Genomic DNA, 19,929 nt, shown 5'->3' on the forward strand with positions numbered 1-19,929 from the left:
TATGGATTTAATGCGAACACTGTCGGTATTTAATACGATATTCGTGATCCATATCGTCCAAGATATTCGTAAAACACTCGCCACAGATGACCACAACAAGAAAAAAATATCAATCAGAATAACATTACAGTAAAGCAGATAATTTAAAACAAATTATATTCAAGCAGGATCAAGACTAGAGAGGATTGTGATGGTACTCAATTCCTTAAAACCAGTGGTAGATGATAACATCCAACTTGATGTCTTAAGGGGGTCATCCCGTGTGTCGGATCCGAGGAATCGAATTTTTTGCCATCGATTGTATCTAGATATAGTGTAGAATATATGGGCAAAGTGATTTTTTGATATTCGGAGTCGTTCGGAAATTACAGTTCTAATCACGTAAAATGTCACATGCCAGGTTTATGTCCATCGCCATAGGGACGTATTTTTCAGTCCGAATAACGTTAGAATGGCTTCGCTAAAGTCATAAAAATTGAATCCAAGGCTTTACCTGTGTTTCTTCAAGAAACCTAAGGTTTATGGAGAACATAAAGCAGATTAATAGTCAGTTAAGATTAATTAATTTTTTTTTTCAAGATGATTACAGCGCCGTACACCTTTTTGGAGATGGGTGTATAAGTTACTCTGTATTTCAATAATAAACTATGCTACCAGGCTGGAAAAATTATTACGCATGCCGAAGATATTAATAAATATGTGGTGAAAAATTTGCATTTGTACCTTTATCTAGTTCTTCATAGAAAATTTCTAGAAAAACGGCCTTTAGATGGGATGACCCCCTTAAGTGCTTAACGGTTTTGTAAATATTTTATGAAACAAATGGTAAGTTATGGAAAAGAGGGAACCTTAGCTTCACCCACATTAGATCGATGGCTCTTTCCTCCGATACGTGATTAAGACAATTCTCCCTCATTCTTCACTGAAGAAAGTAGTTTCACCTTAAGCCAATAGAACCAAAGCAGTATCATCGTTTCTTCTGGAAGAGTTTGCAATGATTCATATTCTAAGACCATATATGAGGTATCATTTTTTCCAGCGCCATTTCTGTAGAACGATAAAGGTACCAGTGCTCATTTCAGAAAACTATTCCAACTTGCAGATCATCCAGATCAGCGGCCGCACGAAGGAGTTTTGGAGAACAGATAAACCAGTACTTATTATTAAACATAGAATGAAATGCCAGGGGAGATTAATCGTCAAATGGTACTTGAAAAATAATACGATGATTGATTTGATGATTGAGACAAGGCAGAGATATTTTGTAGAACGTGATATGGACCTATAGAAAAGCAACAACTGTACAGAAAATTGATCCATAAAGGTACATACATATGATGAGAAAATCTTGTCAGAGCAACAGATACAAAGAAACCAGTAAAAAAATGTTAATTACAACTAGCCTAGCATTTTATTCAGAGATGGGTTGCCTTGTTTAGCTATCCAGCTATTCAGTGAAACTGTATGATCTAAGGGAGGTAGAAGATTAATTCGGCATAGCATAAACAACAACCGAAAAAGTGTCCAATAGAAAAACGGAAATGGGATGAGTAGAATGGAATGGCCATCTTATCTTATCTGAAATCTCATTCTTCATTTCATTCACGGTACCATATTTATAATCAGTGTTTTTTGAACAAACTATTACTAGCGCTTATTGAGTTCATAAACCCAGATAGCTCTCACAACAGTGGATGCATAATTCGTTTTTAAAAAGGCCACCCACATTTAGTTCGGCCTGCTAGTTACGTCGGAAGGGCCCGCAATGCTCCCGGCCACCAGTTGAACTGAATGCACCATCCACGTACCGGCAAGGTGTAACATCATTAGTTCAACCCTGGACGTGGAAGGCCCTGAGATGAGAATTTGGGAATTTTTGTGTGTGAGCATTTATCAAAAATATTAACCAGGGTTAAAAATGGCCATAAAATTCTCACTCACAACCTACAGAAACATGTCTGACCGGTTGTTCGAATCATTTTTCATTCCATCACCAACCTCCTGAACAGTCAAAACTGACAGACAAACTGCATCCCATCCAAGTTACGGCCGCCGGTCAAATGAGGACTTTTCGGGCGTAACTGCACGTGGATAGCGAGCTTTAGGCTTATATGTTTTTAGAATAAGGACAACCAACAATTTTCACACCAATAAAGATATGTAAAGGAACAAATCGCGGTCCAAAGCTTTTATCTTGACGAGACTAGAAACGCAGGGAGTAGTGAGGTAGCTTGTAGGAATCTGATGTTGCCAATGCAGCAATACTCCACACATGCTGGAGACCAAACAAAGAAGGTCGTCGTAGATTAAGTTAGAGTTTAATATCAAAGGTTATATCACGACCTTCATGTCGGATCGACTGAAACGTTTTCAACGAATAAGATAACGTATAACATTTATTTACTATACATTAAGTACCAAATTCTTCGTAACAGAAATAAGAAATTGCGTCAAATTTTGATTGAAGTCCAATTTAAAACAAAGGAAAAAGGCATCCACAGAAACGTATGCAAATAAATGAATCTTCTTCTTTTTCTCCTGCTTCTGTTCACAAGCAGGAAAATGAAAACAAGTATTAACTAAAATTGGAACCTTTTGGAACTTCGAAAAAAGGAAAATCATAAAAAGACATTCAAGTTAGCTTGCCATACAGATAGGACCTAAATCCGGAAAAGAACCCATGATGAAAAACTATACGAATGGTGTTTGGAGAGCTTTGGAGAAACAATGCAGTTTGAAAAGGAACAAAAAGTGACTATATGAACATCTTTTCTTGTATTCAGAAACTTCAGGACAAAGTTCGTAAACTCTAATATGTTAGTGACAATCGAATATCGCTATTAAAATCCACGTTGCTTCTTGAACATTAAATGCCTGAAGCATTTCGAAAGGAATTATTTTACATATTTCTCAAGAATTTCGGACAAGGAGAAAAGGGGTTGAATTGCGCGTTAATAACATTAACTTTTTTTTAGAGGAATAGTAAGACCTTGCTTTTACATATCTAAGAAGATACTTTCAGAAACTCTTATTGAAAGTGATACCACAATTTGCCTAGAATTGTGGGCAGAATTACAAGTCCTTGGAGACCACGTCCGAGTTTAGACAAAAAATTCGGGGGTTTAGAAGAAAAATAGAAGCTGCACTAAATGAAAAATATTCACTTTTTATCGAAGACGAAAAGGAGCAACAGAAGCTAAGACAGAGAAAAACGATCATGAAGATATTCGCAGGCCAATTCGAGAGAGTTTCTAATGCTAAGTTCTGGGCCTGTATATCTTCGATTAAGAGCAACAACCGATTGAGTTAGCACAGGCTTCAACGCTACTAATACGAAAGGAGGATAGTATAACAAAGAAAGCGATTATCCAGAATATCATGAAATGAAAGCAGATTATGCAACACAGTTCTAGTTAATAGAACTTCCAATTAAGCACGATAGTATTCTTTTGTTAACTCGTTTGTAGAGTATACAGCATCCACACAGTCTCAGGTTTCAATGAGACTGCTTCAGTCACACTTCATGCTGTGAGAATGAGAAGCCTACAGCTGCGGAGCAGGACGAATACGCACACAAACATCCAAGACGACCGGGATTCGAACTTGGGATAACGAGATCGAGCAGCTGGTGCTCAACCATCCCGATCACCGCACCCGTCTAATGTAATTGTAACTTAGAATGATCTAAGTAAAAATTGAATTCAAGAGAAAATAAAGGAGCGACAGATTTGACCTAGTATAACTTTGTTAGTAATAGTGCGATTTTCACAAAATTTGGCAAGATTATGCTCTATACCGTAGCCTACATTGCTGCAAAACTTTGTGATTCTACGGTGAACCTAAGAGGGGTTTTCCTGTCAATTACTAAAAATTATAGTAATATAATTACTATTATTAACTTTATTTGAACAGGTATCGGTATGGAGGGTATTTCGGAGCCTAGGCACCATATAGTGGCAGCCCCCTGATTTTTTTCAGATTTTTCGGTTTGGTAGTTCCTGAGAATGGGTTCGTTAAAGAAATGACCACTTTCAACCCCCCGTACTCCCCACCTTTTCAACAAATGTCAAAACTAAGACCGGAATCGAAAAGTACTAACCGAGGCTTTTAATTTGATATCCCACATGACTATATTTGATGAAAAAAAATTTACACCCCCCTTTTACATGTATGGGGACCCCCCCCTTAAATTCGTCGTAAAAGGATGTAACTCACTGTATGCGTGAGCGTTCACAGTTCCCACCTTTCTACCAAATCGCTATAACCGTCTCCAAGAAAAATGCGTGTGATGGACAGACAGACAGACGGACAGACAGACAGTAAACCGATTTTAATAAGGTTTTGTGTTTACACAAAACCTTAAAAAAAGCATGTCTCAAGAGTGAAATGGTGTTGCCGTTATTGCTATCAAACTATCGAGCCAATAGGGTAAGTTAGAAGAATCTAGTTCCGTCAATAAAAGTCAAATAAAACAGTCGAATTCGGAACTAACTGGATTGGGAATCAGAATCAATGGGTCGAAAAATACTACCCGTTTGAGACAAAATGTCACGATGGACAAATACAGGAGATATACCAGTTCGTTTACTTGGTGACTATACTCACTAAGGACGACAATGAACGCCACCAAATTCATGAAAGGTTTACAAGAAAAACAATCTGGATATATACGAGATACTAATACGCTGTGTAGGACTATAGGAATGGGAAACGTGGGCATTAACACAGGGGGCGGACTATCATGCAGAGTGAGGGCATGAGAATCAAATTGAAGCAGGAAAATAATAATGATCAACCTCATTAGTTTCCTCTCTGGTAGAAATATGATAGTAAGCTCTACACGGCTCCGACTTCAGCGCATTCCTATAAGAATTTGAACATCTTTCGATGGTGGTACTCTCACTCAGATTCACCACGACGTTCGTGCATTTCAAGGGGCGAACACTGACTCTAACCACTGTCTTGTCTTATCCACTTATCGCTGTTGAATCTCAGTACATGAAAACAAACCTACTCGCAGGCCCAACTTTGATATCTACTGTAGAAAACGAATTAATTCTCATACTCAATGACTTTACAAGTGAATCTGCCAACGACAAAAATTAATAGAAAAGAAAAGATGCTCATTTGAAAACGTGCTTAGGAACATTAATGACAACGTTTTGTCTCTCGGATGAAAAACTTCAAAAGCAGTAGAAAATAATAAAAGCCTTATCTTACTTCCGCCCCTATTCCATCGCCAGAAGAGGTAATAATCCGGACAAAAGTCTAAAACTGGACAATATGCCAAAAACTTGAAAACAGCTTCTATGCTCTCATCAGAGACGAGTCGAAGTACCCTTACGAGAAAAATGGTAAATACACTATACTAAGTATTAACGAAGGTCACAGAGAGCTCTGCGTTGAGAACATCAATCAATGGTATCAACAATTTGGTGCTAGATTTTCAGAAATAGACCTATATTTAACCATGAAAAATAGCCTTGAGTAACGACCGGGAGTTCAATTTGGAGGTTCATGAAATATTTGCAGATGTTGAATACACATATGATAGTATTGATCAATATGTGTGCAAAGTCAGGTTTGAATTTAAAACAACTTAACTGATCCATCGCAAGCCGGATCGGTCTCAAACAGGAAGAGGGATTGGTTTCTATGTTCTTTACATAAAAAAAAAACGAAAGAAAAAAAAGAAAAATTCATATTCAAATCATCATCATGTTGCCCCCTTTTCTTAGATCAAAAGGAACTCTAACGAGCCTTGGTGATACCAAACCAAGGCGAGAAGGTAACGCTGCCCACTAAGCCCAATATAATGAAAATCATGATCGAAATGAAAAACGGATTTTAACTAGGCAGAGTTTATTATTATTATTATTGCTTGCCACCATATATGATAGAAAAAGTTAATAACTTAGCACTTCTGGTAAATATACCATCCAAAAACACACACCAATCACATAAAATATAGTGTCCAGCAAGTAAGGACGAATTTGAATTTGGCGCCATTTTTTCCTGTAATGGTTGGCAGCCGTGATTCGTTCATGTTTGTTATGCAATAAGCTTCCCATTGGTAACCTGATAGCTTTTGTTTAGTGAGCATTGGTTAGATTAGATTAGGTACTAGCACTGATGAAGGAGGCACGTGGTCTCCGAAACAATTGTGTAATAATAATAATCGTTGGCGCAATAATCCATATTGGATCAGGGCCTTGAAGTGTGTTAGAGCACTTCATTCAAGACCATAACGGTACACTACAATAGACTGTAGGAGACAATGTAGTCAGCATTGCGCTCGCCCGAGATTATTACCCTGATTTAACTCAGGTACTCATTCACAGCTGAGTCGACTGGTATCTGACGTCAAGTCACGATACAAATCCCACTGCCACCAGCGAGATTTGAACCGCGGCCTTCCGTATGACAACCCAGTGCTCTAACCACTGAGCTATCCGGAAACAATTGTATGCGGAAGGAAAATAAAAAAAATTTACAGTATAAGGGACAATGCCTAATTCTTTTCTTAATTTATATATTAACTGTAGAAAACAACATAGACATAAATTTCAACTTATTGTTGTTTAATGTTTATTTTCGTCATGAACCAAATGACAACTGAGCAACCTATCGAAGTATTAAAAAGTTATTACAAAAAATTAAAGTTCCAAGGCAACATTTCCTGAATTACGCGTAATACTCGAACTGCTCCAACGGAATCGTCAGTTCATAAGTTGATCCGGAAGTTTGAGGCCACGAGTTCTGCTTCAAATATTAAGAAAACAGGACCACCGCGTATTGTTTGAACATAAGATGCCTACAAGATGCAAGTTACACGAGAGTTGAATAGTACAGATCAAGGAAAGAGACATCGATTTGCTCAATAGGCTTCGCATGAACAAACGGAGAACAATAACTTCAGAAAAAGAGTAATTTTCTCGGATGAGATGCTCTTCCACCTCAGGGCGTGCGTCAATAGGCAGAACCGCAGAACATGGACTACCGAAAATCCACTGTAGGAAATGAAGACGCATCCACAACGTATTATGCATTAACTTAAGGGGGTCATCCCGTGTGTCGAGTTGGAGAAATCGATTTTTTTGCATGAATTGTATCTATATATAGTGGAGAATATGTGGGCAAAGGGATTTTCCGATATTCCGAGTCGTTCAGAAATTACAGGATTAAACAAGTAAGGAGTTTGCAGCCGCGGCTAGAGTACTCGATGAGAAAGAGCATCGAATTTTTTTTTACCTGAGCCTTATAAATTCGGACACAGGTATAAATATAAAAAGACGGAAAACCAATCAATTGTCTAAACTTATTTGCTGTTTGGAATAAAAAGGATAATCCAGTCTAGAGTGAGCACTGAAAGGCTTTCAAGCTATACTCAGTTAAATAATATTTTGTTGTAAGTATTGTGCTGTTTGTGTGTTCAGTGATTTTTTTAACTGGATCGTACGAAGGGAGATCACTTTAATGTTCAACGTCATGCTCGCACCAAAAAACGAGCATTTCATGGGAATCGATACTTATCAGAGAAGAAAAAGGACTTCACATCAACATCAGCAAAGAAACTTTTAGCAAGCATGAACATGGATGTTCCAATTGCGGCAAGTTTTATATATTGTATATTGGATTTTGCTGGAGTTTTCTCCGGTATGTCTGCGAATTTCTGCAAATAATAAAATATACGTAGTAGAAAAGAATGAATGCGTAGGACATGCGAGAAAAGAATGGGAACGCGGCTTAGAAATGCAAAGTAGAATCACAAAGGCATTGGTGGAAAAGGGGCTGGAAAACTTACTGATAAGGTTATTAGCGACGTCACTACATTTTTTGGGAAGGAATGAAGCAAGAAATTTGTTCAACTTTCTTCCATAAATGTTCTACAGACAGATTTTCGCATCAAAATTGTCCAGCAGGCGGTGCAAATGACGCAAAGCGGAAGCTAAAGGAGAACTGGATAGTTTCCACCACGAGAAGGCACCTTTGACTGAAGAAGTTTAAACAGTCATCAAACCAATCTACGAAGATTTGTCACGAGATGATCTGTTGAACAAATGTTTAGGAGCAGAGACCCAGAATAACATGAGTCGTTAAATGCATTGATCTGGACATTCGCTCCTAAACACCTTCATTCTGGGGCCAAGGTCGTAGAAATAGCCACTTTTCTGGCTGTAATTATTTTCAATGAAGGATTCAATGGCATTCTCAAAATCCTAGGGACAATGGGATGTCAAGTTGGCCACATATGTCAGGTTTATGTCGACCGCCGTAATGAAGCGCGAATTTGGCGGTCCGAACAACGATCAACTGACCTCGCTAAAAGAGCCCGAATTAAAACCAGAGAGCAACAATCGGCCTTACAAGACTTTTTTGAAGAAATGGAGGGTGCTCTCTATGGAATAGGTATAGCAGATTAATGGTGAGTTAAAATTTTACTGTTGATAACCACATTTAAATTTTCAAATGCGTTTTTCTCGAAACTGCATCTTGAAAATCGGCTGCCACCATAGCTCAAAATCTATCACACCAAATTCTTTGCAATTTTCAGGACTTCTTTAATACATATTTCTACCGTCCGCAAACTAGGATAATTGCAATCGGTCGGGTCGTTTTTTTTTATTCATAAAAAAAGCCGAAAAAAAACACCAAAATCCAAAAAATTAATTTTAAAAGCCCACCAAAAATTTACCTTTTAATATTTTCTAATTATCCTAGTTTGCGGAACGTGGAATATTAAAATGCCGTTTAGTTTTTTTTCCTCAGATGAACGCAGCGCCCTCCAGTGTGCCAGCAGAACAACACCTTTTTTGGAGATGGGTGCATAAATTGACACGTATCCCGAAAACTAGCTACGATATCAAGCTGAAAAATTTATCACATATACTAGAGATATCAATAAACATATGGTGAAATCACGTTTCTATTTTTATCCAGTCCTTCAAAATAATTTTTCAAAAAAAGGCAAAAAAAACGGCCTTCACACGGGATGACCCCCTTAAAGTAGAATTCTGAGAAAAATCTTTTGAATAGTGCAAAAGTAATGTATTGCGATTTAAACACAACAAGGAATTATATCGCATGGCATATAAGATAAACTAAAAGTCTCCTCTATCCTCAATTTTTGAAAGCTCCAATGGGCCGATTACATTATACGAGTTATTGACTGAAAAATCCCTAAAAAGGAATTTAAGGAGTAAACCAATGGAGTGAAACGTGTCTGGGAAGCCAAAGCTCGGAACAAACTATATCGCCATAGAGGACAAAAATTGCACGTTTGAAGTTTTCATATTGTCATTTTTATTGGTTAGATTTTCCTTGTGGTATACGTAGTAGTCCAAAGATTTCTTCAAATATCCTCTGGTATCGATACAATTATAATACAAGGAGCGCAGTTGCTTAACTTAAAATAAACTTATTCAAATGAGTTTCGTATGAACATTATAGGCACCGGTCGATAATCGATTGCTCGCTACTGTCTTGTACTTTTAATAACTCAGAGCTTATGATAGCTACTACTACTATCTTGTAAACAAATGTTCAAACAATCTTATCAACAAAGCTTACACGGTACCGCTGTATTTGAAAAATGAAGATCTTATCTATAAAACGATATGTACTACATTGTGTTCGGTTTCAATCTTATCACCGATTTATCTCCAAACGGAAATGTTTCCTGCATCATAAAATTTATTATATTGAGCTAGACTAATTGTCTGGTTCGAAAGACTTAGTGAATTTCATCGTTTTTATAAAATATGAGATTATGGCCACGTATCTTTGTTTACTATATGTGAAGTTTGCAAGTATGTAGTGAAAAGATTTTTTCATATTCTACATTGTACAAAAATTTGCAACAAAAAACTAACAGAAATGTCTTCATGTTTATGAAATATGCAGTCACACCACCAGGTCACGCAAACTTTTCTCCAAGCAATCTTTCCATGAAGAAAATTTGCAAAGCAAATTTCTGAATCTAAACGACAACGCTCCAATACGCCTGGTATTTATGGGAATTCCCTCGGAGGGGTGTGAAAAATAATATTTCAAAAGTGCTTTCAAGGTAAGATATACTCTATGAGTATCTTGTTTTTATATTTGGAGATTTTTCATTGGAAACTAACATAATGCTATACCATATCGGCCCAAGTGTTGAATATTTCATAAGTACACGTACTTCGCTTCAGGCATGCAACAATAGAATTTTCCTGGAATGCTGTAAAAGTACAGATAAATATCGGAGACTATTTTAAACATTTGACTATTTTAAAATAAACTAATCGTGTCATGCCCGCCGTTGTCTACTGCACAAGGTAAAATAATTCTATTTACATAGCCGCATGTACGTATGTCGGAGTCAGCCATGTGACTTTATTACCATCAGGTGTGGTTCAAAATTTCTAAAATGGCTTATTATTTATTATTTATTTTGCTTGACGCTTCTTAGCCATTCGATATGATAGCAAAGTTAGTATCTTATCTTTATATTTGTGTTCTTAATTATAAATGAGAAATTGCACTGTTTAGATATCGTGGTAAATGACTACCAATTCATATTAATTGCTGAGGACTATCAAAAATAATTCAACTGAGAGACCAGTCATTTCCCAGAAAGGAGTGGAAATTTAACTTATATTAACATGAGAATGTATGGGAAAACCTTATTCATGACTTCCCTGTTCACAGAATTCTGATTAGTCTTTCTTATCAGTGGCAAAATCTTAGTGAAACTGGAATTTTCCAGGAAAATGGCGAGGGAAGCGTACATTCTATATAATATACAGCATACCTGTCGTGTGCTTCTGGTTTGAAATATGCAGATCAATCCTACCGTAGGCAAGGAAATATGCTTCTACTTGCTGGCTGGATAATTTAGGGAATGTATGAAATGCTATACTCTCTTCTACCAGAAAATGTCTGACAACATATACCCGAAATGTGAAAACAAGCCCACAAATCCCCTGGATCAGTTTGAAGGTTAAGAATGAAACTCTTGAAACACCTGGGGTACAAAGCGAATATCGTAGAAAATTTTTTTAAGGCTAAATATTTAAGCGGTATCTTTTGTGCGATTGTCATATAAATATCCAGGAATGCCTTAAGCAACTCAACTTTTGATCGATTTCCTATGTCGTCTAACAGATAACCCTGATTCCGCAATGTGAAAAATAAACCTGAGCTTAAAGATTTTCGACATCGGAAGAAATAATTGAGGCAATCAAGAGTATCGAATGCAATTTATAGTTCGAAATTATATATTTTTTTCAGTGTTCTGCCAAGATTCGTTCAATTCAAAAAATCATGCACAATGACCGCAACATCTCAGATTGGATTGGCTTAAATTTGACACAGATCCGTCGCAAATAAAAGAAAGGGATTACCTCTACCCATTTATTGAATTACGTATACTTTTACCTAAGGAATTACAGGATGAAATCTTAAAATCGCATCATTCCTAGCCCTAGATTTGTTCTCACCAAACATTGAAGGTATCTTATTTTCTCCAAATATTATCGCATATTAGAAAACATGGAACCTTCCTTCAAGCTTTATTGATTCAGATGCTATAGGTCCAGATCCTAAGTTTTAAATCATTGACAAATCTCTAGATGAGCAGAGACGCCGCGAGTCAAAGACAAAAAAATACTTGGCTCAATTCAAAGCAAGCTTCCTTCATTTTTTTTTCACGGACCAGAATAATTCCGTGAATCAAAGTGTGACAGATTTTCAATCGAAATCGAAGCAGCCAATTTTTTTCACATAACCAGTTTTGGATAAAACCTTTTAAAGGAAGATTTTACACATTCATCTAGCTGACGGAAAAAAAACTCCACCTGCCACCTGCCTTGCATGAGAGAAAAAAGTGTATAAACACCTACAAGGATACGATATGGAATTTCATATGAGTTCCACACTCGCAGCATTCACTTCGAATGTGATACCATGAATAAAAAAAAATCAACTATAATTAAGCTATAGCAAAAACTCAAGGCCTGGAAAATACATCACTTTAAAGAGAATTTTCAAGCTTATTTTGACATCAGGTTCTAGACTTTCTAGTTTGGTGCTCACTCCACGTTAAACTCAGAGCGTATGAGTGTAATGGCCCACTTCAATGTTTGTGAACGTTTTTCTCTCCAAAACTTAATGAGTTGAAATGTGACAGCCCGTCCAACCGCAGGTACTGACGATATTTACGTGGGTTGTGTATTCGCATCAGGCGAACATTGAAAGGCGATTCGATGCTGGAATTAATTCACCCAATGAAATCTCACGGAGAGCTTTCACAGTAAAGAAAGTATTGTATTCAGCCAACAAACTGAAGTGAGCGCTAAAAGTCGGAATAAAACTTTGACTACAAGGATCTAGATGATTATCAAAGTTTCAATCGAAGCAACAATCTTTTGCTAATGTTCAAAAATATATGAAAATCAGTTCTGTATAGGCATCATATACCACAACAATATTTACCCCGTGGGAGATAAATTCAGATAATTTGACACGAAAAATGAGACAGGGGAACAATTTCGATCAGTTGATGATGAGTTTATTAGTCGGTACATATCAAAGATGCACTACTACTACTACAGTCCAGAAGGGGGGATTAAAAAAGAAAGGGATTTCTGCGAATTCCTACCAAGGGGCCTAACTCCACCGATCAGGGAATGGGAGACAAACCTATCACAAGAGACTTGCAGAATTCCGCTTCCAAAGGGCCACCATGGGCCCCGTTCACCTCGGTGATGAATTCAGCCCAGACCGGTGCGCAAAAATCTGATTATTATTTATTAATTTATTATCTTATTGACATCCTCATCCGATAGACTCCAATGAGGGTTTAAGCCACCAATCCTCCTTTCTTTACACATGGGCCTGCACCAATCTCTCGGATACTTGGAGTAGGTACATTTATTTCGCAAGGTGATCTGATTCCGACAGATAAAAGGACGGTAAAATTGGCTAATAATGTGCCCTCACCGTTTTATTATTCGTGAAAACAAGGAATCTTCATCAATTATTCATTGTAGAAAAAGAAATAAATGATTTGTTTTTGCGTCGGCTGCGCAAAGCATAAAGTCTTTATTTAGCGAAAGGCTAAATTCTCTTCCATCCAAAATTATAGAATTAACTTAAAATTATTACAACATTGGTAGGCTTTTATCAGATTAGGCTTCCAGTAACTTCTTTCTATTCTCAGAATAAAAGTAAACATTAGGGGGAAATATAATTAACATCGACCGCGGAAGTCGTCGCCAAACGGTTGCCTACTGTGAAGACCTTCGGAAATCCATCTTTTTGACAGTTGCAGAAAAATTGAAGAAAATCTAGTAAAATTGTGGAGCTGGAAGAAACTACTGAAAAATAAATAAGACTAAAAAATATTTGTTTTTATTTTTGTAAGAATTTATTAGAAGTTCCACGTCGCATAGCTGCATCTGCTGAATGGATAATGACGCTTTTTCAACGTAAAATAGGAAAAGGACCATAATATTTCATGCTTATCATGAAAAATCAAAATTTCGAACGCAAAAAATACATTTTATTTGAAGAGGCATCGACTTTTGTAATGAGTTAAGAGGATTCATTGTGAGGCCTTTCCCATTAGCACTTTTTAAAGTACTAGGCTAAATTATAAATTTAATTTTGCATTCCTTACATTTTCAAAAATTACCTCCTAAAATATTTTGAGAAAACTTGAGCATTAGAGTGATGTAACACGATTTTAAGCGTGTCATCCACCAAAAAATCAAAAAGCATGTACAAAAAAAAGATGAAAAGCCTCGGACAGGATTGATACCACGAAATCAACCGCGCAAACGACCAAAATGACTATCCTCGACCTCTGACCTCTGACTACCCTTGGAATGTTAGATCACTAAACAAATCTGGTTCCGTGAAAGATGTACTTCAAGCAGCAAATACAAGGTCACTCCCACTTCGAAAATTTGAAGTTGGAAAGCTAAAAAAGATTTAATAGCAGGAGACCTCCTTCTCCAGAATCTCTCGGGGAGGCCTATAGATGACACCTGGTATGACTTAAAATGCGCTAACAAAACAACAGTGAACAACGGGGTTGGATGTGAATCCCAACGCCGGAGAATTGATTGTTTTGTTGATGAATGCCAAAAGGGCTTGACAATAAAAATGAGGCATATAGACAACATATAGGATGAACCACAAGGACAAAGAGAGAAAATTACGAAAATCTCCGAAGAGCAACTAATAAAATATTATGGGAAACGAAGCGAAAACATTTTGACGAAGAATTGAAATTGACGACAACATCGCGAGCATTAACACAAAACAAGGCTACAGAGTGGTGAAGAGCCTAAGTAGAGGATATCAATCCCGGTTTCGGATCTGTAAAAGCAAAAATGGAGCAATTATTGAGAATGAAAGGGAATCACATAGGAGATGGACGCCTTATTTCAAAGAAATTCTCAATCCCTCTCACACAACCCAAACACCAGAACTCACAAGAATTATGGTCGCGCATAATGGAAACATTGAACCACCAACAGTGGAAGAAATAAAGTCAGGAACCAAATGTCAAAAAATTAACAAGATGTCGGGCATAGATGGATCATCCCCGCTGAACACATCATAGACCATTAAACCTATCCATAATTTGATTCTATTCATCTGAGACCACGAACAGATCCCGCAAGAGTGGTCAAAAAGTGTAATGTGCCTATCCGAAAAAAGGTGACAAGTTCATATGTGACAATTACAGAGACATCTCACTAGGGCCTGTGAAATCTTGACCAAAATTCTAGAGAGAAGAATTATCTCTGTACGCCAATAACACGATTGGAAAATACCAAGGAAAATCGGCAATTGACTATTTACGGTCAAAAAGGTGCTATAAAAATGCTGGGAATTCAACATTGCCATCGATCAAATATTCGTGGACTTCAAACTGGCATGTCACAGTATTGACCGAAATGTGCTGTGCAAGATAATATTTGATTAGGGAATTGCAGCAAAACAGGTAAGCCTTACCAGGATGATAATATCCTCCACTCCCCTTCAAGTGGACGGTCCTGGGGAAAATAACCAGAACTAAACAAGACGACCACCAATGACGAATCAGATACAACCATGAGTTGTTGTTAATCTTAGGATCTATTCAACCGCTGACAATTTACCACAATTACACTAAAAAATTGACGTGCAAAAAAAAACACTGAAAAAATGGTCGATTTTTCAAACTTTTTTCCAGAACTCTCCCATTTTCTTTTCTTTGTCAATTCTTCATAAACGGTGGGGAATTTTCACGTAAGGGCCCTGTACTTTAAAACCTTCTTTGAATTTTCTGTTTCAGACTTGACAATTTTGAGATTAACCATTCCAGTGGATTTGTCAAGACAACAGAAATGAAAGATTGAAACTCTGATTAGAAAAACCCATACTCGGAAGGATTTTGTAAGTCTCACAAATGACTATTCACGGATTCGAAAATAATATAAGTGAGGAGAAACGTTGTGATGAGGTCTGACTCGGTTCAAGATAATTGAATAGGCATGGCAATGACTTAAAGCCGAATGTTCAGTTTCGCCTTAAATGATCCAGTCGTACCTTGTTAGATATAATGAGAAATTCACATTCTTATCTGTCATGGAGATACTTCTCGACATTTAAACAATGCTTGCACGTAATCCCAATTAGTCTAGATCAGTAAAATATCTTTGATAAATGGTAGAAACGCTCAAAAAGATTAAATTGCAGTAAATATGACGATGGGATAGACATGTGAAAAAATGACACAAACGTCCAAAAGAGCTCTTGACATATTTGAACGACGGGTACTGTGACCAATCAAAGAAAGATCAAATTGGCGAACTGGCCTTACAACAATGAGTTCTGTGTTATATGCTCAAGCAGTAACATTAATCCTCACAAAATCCCCCAAACTGCTCATAGCGTGAATTGACGACCGAAGAACCATCAATTGAAGGAAAAGTCTCAACAAAGTTGACCCGCGGGGAAAACCGAAGAAACAATTGGCATTTGGAGGAAGCTCATCCTGGATTGCAAAACTTCTATTGGTCCGTCGGGCTAATGATAAAGAACTAAAGTTGACTCTTTGTTATTTTGGAATAAGTGGAAACAATATCCTTTTGACATGGTAACTTTATCCAAGGGCGAAAATACTGTATCACACAAATGATAAACTATTTCAACTTGGCGAAAATTTTGTACAAAGAGTGTAAAACTATCTATGTTTTTAAACTAAGAGTAAAAAACTATCTCACAGGTTAAAGTAGAATCATAATAAATATTTCGTGAAATTTCAGATTTCAATTAGAAAAATAAATGTGTTAAATATACATAGGATCCCAGTTCTGAATGCCACTAAAAGCACAGAAACTTTGATTGAGACGGGGTAGCTGAATCCTTCTCTGAATACTAATTTTTAGCACATCTTTACATTTCATTCCAGTTAAACCATTTGAAAACGCCTGTCAGCAATAAGGGCTGTTTTTCTTTTCTCATACCAAGAGAAAGTTAATCTTTCTATTTTGTTTTTGAAACATGTAGCAAATATAGACCAGCCTTGTTTACGTACTATCTGAAAAATACCTAAAATCTATAATTAAATCATAAACTTACTCTTTGATCGATCTCAGCCCATTTGCTATGTAATCAGTATTTATACCCATTTCACAAGAAATTAATATTCTGTAATTTTCGGTCAATCATTCACACATATGTTTAATATACTTCTAATAACTTACTTAACTTCTCCACATATTATTCCTCAGCTGCTTGTTTTTCATCTTTTAAAAACCAAATAAATAAACACACACTTCACACATCTATATCTCTCCAATTAACATTCTTAGACATGATGGCAATTTCGTAATACGGCCGCGAAGAAACAATTTGAAAAAATCAAGTAAATTCACTATCAAATAAAAATATCTAGAAAAAACAAATAGCAATAAAATGTTAGATCTAGAAAATCTGGTATTCACATATACTAAGTGAGGGAGGGTGAGCACGAGTAGCTCCAAAGTACTTGAGAAAGATTTTGAGTCAAAGCAAAACAATGATTTATTTTCCATAAATATTTACAGGAAGAATAGAGAATAAATTCACCTTAATAGCAGGAATCAGAGTGAATTATAACATCCCAAGTCAGGTTAATGACGGCGAAATAAAGATAACTATTTAAATCATAAACATAACTGACATTATCCGGAATTGCTTGAGAAAAACAAATACATGAAGAATGGTTATGCATTTGGTAGGGAATGATAAATAATTCAATAATTCAATGCGATAGATGTGAATAATCGATAGCACTGAGAACACTGAGACGATGATGAGGGTGCAATAGGCAGGACGTGAAGCAAATACCACAGTGGAAATGAATTTCTGAAATGGTGAATGATATACTGGTAGATATTGAAAATATCGTTACCGGGTGGCGCGGTCTGATCCCGCGTTTCATTCACGTTTATTTCCTTATCCATTTGCATGTTAATCGTTTGTTAATGACTATTGTTGTTTATAACTTTATCATGGGATGCAGTCCAACACCTTAAGTGAAATAAAATGAACATTTATGGGACAATCCATTACGTAAATAGAACTCTTAATTTATGAATCATTTATTTGATTTTATGATAAAATCCTTGGCATCCAATGAGACGTTAGTAATGAAAGCCTTGAAACCAGTCCAACTCAGAAGCACCTTGAATTTCTTCAGTTTATTTCTTTATCTTATTATTTGAATTTCAACTTAACTGCGAGTGAACTTTCTGCACTGCTGAGGATTCAATTGTTCCAATTAGTTAGACTATGTAGTATACAATATTCCAAAAGACACAGTCTGCGATATGCAGTTCTAAAGTCACTCATTCATGTATATTGGGTGGAAAGTGGGCTTCACTGCCAGGCAATTAGCTCATCCAATCTTAATCTGATCCCTAAGTCGTAGTTCTTTACTCTACATTGGGTTGGGCCAGAGTAATCAGACGACTCATCATAGACAAAGCTAATGAGAACTACAAACTATTCAAGGAAAATTTCAAAAAGAAAAGGGATCCACTAACATCTAGCGCAGTCTTATCGGCATGACCACGGTGTTAGAAGAAAGATGTCAAAAGGAATGACTTTGATCACGAAGGGCAAAAAAGCGCGAGCACCGGATGTTTTCTCAGCGGGGTGCTGAAGTTTGTATTTAAATGCAAACTGAATTTCAATGCATGTTTGACGAAGCATGTTTTTCACTCCCGCTTGAAAGTTGCTAATAAGCATAGGCAAAGAAGACCCTGATTTGCACTTAGCGTACTGCCTTTACATCAAGTTGAACACAACGGGGGAGCTGCTCGAAATGCTCATTGAGTCCAGACTGGTTGACGCGATTTCTGTTGCGTGAGGCCTGTAGGTGTTTTCACAGAGGGGCGATCAATAATTGATGCAATTGATGAAGTGATCCAAGCGACCATTATGGAGCGAAGATCTACTTAGTGCAGAAAATGTGAGAAGGATAACAAAGGGACCGTTTACGAGGAAGGTGCTCACACCCCCATCTTATGGCAGCAACCTTAGAAGAATGATTCGAGGAGTAGTTTATCAGAGGCGTACGACCGGTCTAGCCGGAGCCATTCTCCAATTATTAACTAATCTGGTTACTCCATGGGTGCGAGTGTTTTCGGTCTTGATGTAATATGTCAAACGATTTCAGATGTCCTAAAAGCAACAGGATGATGCTTTGGTCGGTAATTTGCGTCAGGATAAAAGTCCGGCACCCTACATAGATGCATTTCACTTCCCCACTTAAAAAGAGCGGGAAAAATAACATTGCTCATTGACGTTCTTCCTTTTCTTGTAGATGAGAAGTATTTATTTGTCAATTATATTTTAGCGTCACTGAACTCGATCATGCATCTCTCTCTGTCAAACTTTATGAAGGACCCCACCTGATTTGTAATATTTTCTGACATCCTCCAGAGGAAAAGAGGCTTGCTATGATTATGGTTTATTGATTTATATTTTTTATATCAATTGCAACTTAGCTACCCACCACGTAGGTGGAAAGCTATGGTAATTAGCCAAATTACTTAACATTTTGGAATAGCGAATATTTTTAAATGAAGTACTCTGGCTACTTATTCCTTTAGGATAGGATCTGAAAGGTGTGAAAAAGAGAGTTGGCCCATGAAGTGTGAAGTATTCGACTTTCCTTAATATGACATCCATAAGCTGAACAATTTTCGTAACAGGAAGTACCATATTATAACGAAGTAGTAAGCGAACTTATGAAAAATTCAGGTACGATGAACCAATTGATTCAGAAATAATAGAAAGTAATATATAAATATACAAGTAAAATTATGATTTTTTTTCATACACTCCCAAAAAGTCAATAAAATTGATCCATCTCTTTTGTAAAATCTGAATTCCGTTCTTCAAGTATCCGGACGAGGATCAGTGATAAAATGTCTCCGTTCAAGTCTCACTAGTGGCAGAGGGACTTCACTGGATATCAGATACCTTTCGACTCAACTGTGAATAGCTACTTGAATTAAACCCAAGCGGCGGTCAAAAGGTAGTACTATATAGTTCCCAGGGCGAAACGTGGATTCGTACCCACGATGGAGCATAAAACCTCGGAAACGCCTGCTGAACCAACACCAGCAGCTCTTCTACCAAACTCTTCTCCACATGACAAGCCTACACGGAAAACCAAAGCTATGAAGTCACGAAAGCAGCTTCGGACTGGACGGATTTTACAACGACGGACCCCGGGAACGAAAACGAACTAACGATTTGGGCATTTTCTCATGGAATGTGGCGCTCCCTGCACAAACAAGTTGCAATACCGGAAGCTGAATACTTCGGGTATAAAAGTTTTGTGTTCATCTTGTGTGAGAATGCAAGTTTGCCCATTCGTACATTCTTAAAAAATCAAAA

At 37.0% G+C, this 19,929-nt stretch overlaps 1 protein-coding gene across 3 annotated transcripts in view; it reads right to left on the reverse strand.

Moving 5' to 3' along the window:
• The window catches only part of LOC119649185, a 53,926-nt gene that overhangs the window by 9,967 nt on the left and 24,030 nt on the right, over positions 1-19,929 (reverse strand). For all 3 annotated transcript variants that reach the window (XR_005249103.1, XR_005249104.1, XM_038051212.1), the window contains exon 2: positions 17,432-17,550. Coding sequence is in view for 1 of the 3 variants with exons in the window: in XM_038051212.1 (XP_037907140.1) it covers positions 17,432-17,489 (58 nt within the window). In the remaining 2 variants the exon portion in view is untranslated. The remainder of the gene's footprint in view (positions 1-17,431; positions 17,551-19,929) is intronic.

The sequence above is a fragment of the Hermetia illucens genome, chromosome 2, assembly GCF_905115235.1.
Source record: "Hermetia illucens chromosome 2, iHerIll2.2.curated.20191125, whole genome shotgun sequence".
NCBI classification, from domain to species: domain Eukaryota; kingdom Metazoa; phylum Arthropoda; class Insecta; order Diptera; family Stratiomyidae; genus Hermetia; species Hermetia illucens.